Here is a 2539-nt window from a genome sequence, read left to right on the forward strand (position 1 = left end):
AAAAAGAAAAAAGTTGTCTAAAAAAAAAAAAGAACTAGGGATGGCAAGATGTAAAAGAGGAACAAACCTAAAAGAAGAAGACTCAAGAGGAAGAAGAATTTGACATTAAGTAGATGAGACATTATCTATAGTGATCTAGACATGTAATAATCCCACTACTGGAGAGGTTGAAGCAAAAAAAAAAAGGTGATGAGTTTGATAGCAACCTGGGCTATATAGAAGAATTCCAGGCCCCCCTCACATTAAGACCCTGTATCAAAGAAAGAGACGGCAAGGGGGTTAGGGGTAATTACAAAGTGTGGGCATATACAGTTCATTCTTAACTAGATTAAGATGACTGCAGAAGTCAGCAGCTTCCTGCGTCTGCCCTTAAGACCTGAAGAGCCAAGCATGAAGTCACTCCTGCTCACCTCACATGACTCATGCTGCTCCTCTGCACCCAATGGCTGGGTCTTCTGCTGGAAATTCGTATCTGCAGCCATGACCCCTCTGTCTTCTATTCTTGAGGTTTTCTTGGTAGCAAATCCAAATCCCTCAAGAGTCACAGACATTGAAGAAGGGCTGTGGCACAGCAGGAAATCCTGAGGCCTGAATGATTTCAGGGATCTCTGAGACACTGTAAATCACTAAAAGACAACAACCAAACATCTGACCGTGAATTGGTGAGAGCCTGTATGGAAGATCAGGTGTAGGTAGTGTAGAGATACATAAAAGTCCTGCTCTTGTTATTAGTCTGGGTTATAAACAAATGGCAACAACAATAACAAAACAAAATAAAACTTAAAAACCATCCATTAGGAAGGGAGGACATACTGCAGCGCTCACATGTTAACTAGCAGAAAACCAATGTGCTAACTTAGTCATTACAAAATGAGGACACAGGTGTTTATTATAGGAATCCAGAATGCCATGCTAGGGCAGGCTCACTAAGCCCTCAGCACCTGCCTGAAAGGAAGTTACATACTTACAAAAAATCAGTACGCTGCCAACCTAGTTTTGATTTCATTTCATTTCAGCTATACATAAGCATTAGCATTCTGCCTGATCTGCTCACAGGTCACTCAATAGAAGAACAGGGGTATATATTCAAGTTGTTTTCATTCTAAGGAACACCCTGGCCACCATATCTATGCAGTTCCTTCTGTAGTCAGCATCTAAAAACAGCATTCCTGTTTCCTGTTGCACAAAGAGCTCAGGATGACAGCCAATTCTGATTCTAGTGTGAGTTTCTAGACATTTCACTGTCTACACACAGCCACATTAATAAAACTTGGCTTACCCAATCCTCACTCCTCCACCCTGACCCCACCGTGTGTGTGTGTGTGTGTGTGTGTGTGTGTGTGTGTGTGTGTGTGTGTGTGTGTGTGTGTGTGTGTGTCTATTTGGGACCAAGTTCTATTATGTAGCTCTGGCTATCCTGAACTTGCTATGTAGACCACGCTAGTCTTTAACTTTCACTGCCTCAGCCTCATCAGTGCTGGGATTTAAAGGCATGAGCTACTACTCTCGGATACAAATAATATGCCCCAATATTATTTTGGTCAACTACCAACCAGTGATCTTTAACGTCTGTATAGGATCCCAAAGAGAGGCAAGCACTGATGCACATAATCTCCAACGGATTCCCAAATATGACTCTAAAGTGCCCCAAAGAGTGAAAACGTTTTTTAATATTTGGGGTTATTCCTTCAACAGTGCTGGCCATCCAGAGGAAGGAACGAATTAGTTGGTAAAGAAGACCCAACAGCAGTCCAGAAAACAAAATCCCCCACTTTTACAGACCTTAGAAGAAATCTCTTGGGCTCGGCAGCTGAGATATCAGGCAGCGTGCAAAGAGTGGGACACCCTCCCTACCGCACCTGAACACACATAGCTCAGACACCTGTGGGCTTGACACTTTCTACTTTGGTCTTCTCACGGAATCACGCCGCAGTCACTGGCCACGCCAACACTAACGACCAGAGTCGCCCTCACAAGCATCCCACACCCGCCCCAGGCTTCATCGCTGCCCGTGCGGACTCCTACGCCAATCACGGCCTGAATGGGTCACAAGCCACCGCAAAGTCCTTGTCCTTAAGCTCCCGACTCCTACCCGGGACCCGCTCCTGCAGCGCTCACCCACTGAGTCCCGCCCCCAATGTCCTCTGATGACAACTTTCCTGGACGACCGTGGGAAAGCCCACAGGAGAAGTGACAAAACGCACACGATGCGGTAAACCCTCAAGAACAGGATGAAAGCGAACCCCACGACCCGCACCGTATCTGACGACCCCCGGCAGCCGCCTCAGCCCGTCCCTCGGCACAGCACAGCGTCCTCCCACCCGCTGCGCGGCCGCCGCTCACCTCCCACTGCACCTCCGAGGGCTCTGCACCCGGCACGCCGGACAGCGACTTCCGCCCACGGAGGCCAAAGAGTCCCGGATGGAAAAGTTCCAAACCACCTCGCGGACCCGCCAGCGAAGTAACACTAGAATGACTACAACATTTAAGATTTCCACGGCCACTCTATTTCCGGTGTCTTTTAGATTTCCGGCAGGAC

At 47.4% G+C, this 2539-nt stretch overlaps 1 protein-coding gene across 3 annotated transcripts in view; it reads right to left on the reverse strand.

Moving 5' to 3' along the window:
* The window catches only part of LOC116102084 (zinc finger protein 345-like), a 17387-nt gene extending 14848 nt beyond the window's left edge, over window positions 1–2539 (reverse strand). The window contains exons 1-2 of one of the 3 annotated variants that reach the window (XM_031386283.1): window positions 2344–2539; window positions 411–626 (exon numbers count right to left, since the gene is read on the reverse strand). In XM_031386283.1, coding sequence (XP_031242143.1) covers window positions 411–551 — 141 coding nt within the window. In that variant the 5' untranslated portion in view covers window positions 552–626; window positions 2344–2539. Of the gene's footprint in view, window positions 1–410; window positions 627–2257 lie in introns of those variants that run through there. The other 2 variants (XM_031386284.1, XM_031386286.1) reach the window with 2 other exon arrangements.

This window comes from Mastomys coucha, unplaced genomic scaffold (genome assembly GCF_008632895.1).
Source record: "Mastomys coucha isolate ucsf_1 unplaced genomic scaffold, UCSF_Mcou_1 pScaffold21, whole genome shotgun sequence".
Taxonomy (NCBI): Eukaryota; Metazoa; Chordata; class Mammalia; order Rodentia; family Muridae; genus Mastomys; species Mastomys coucha.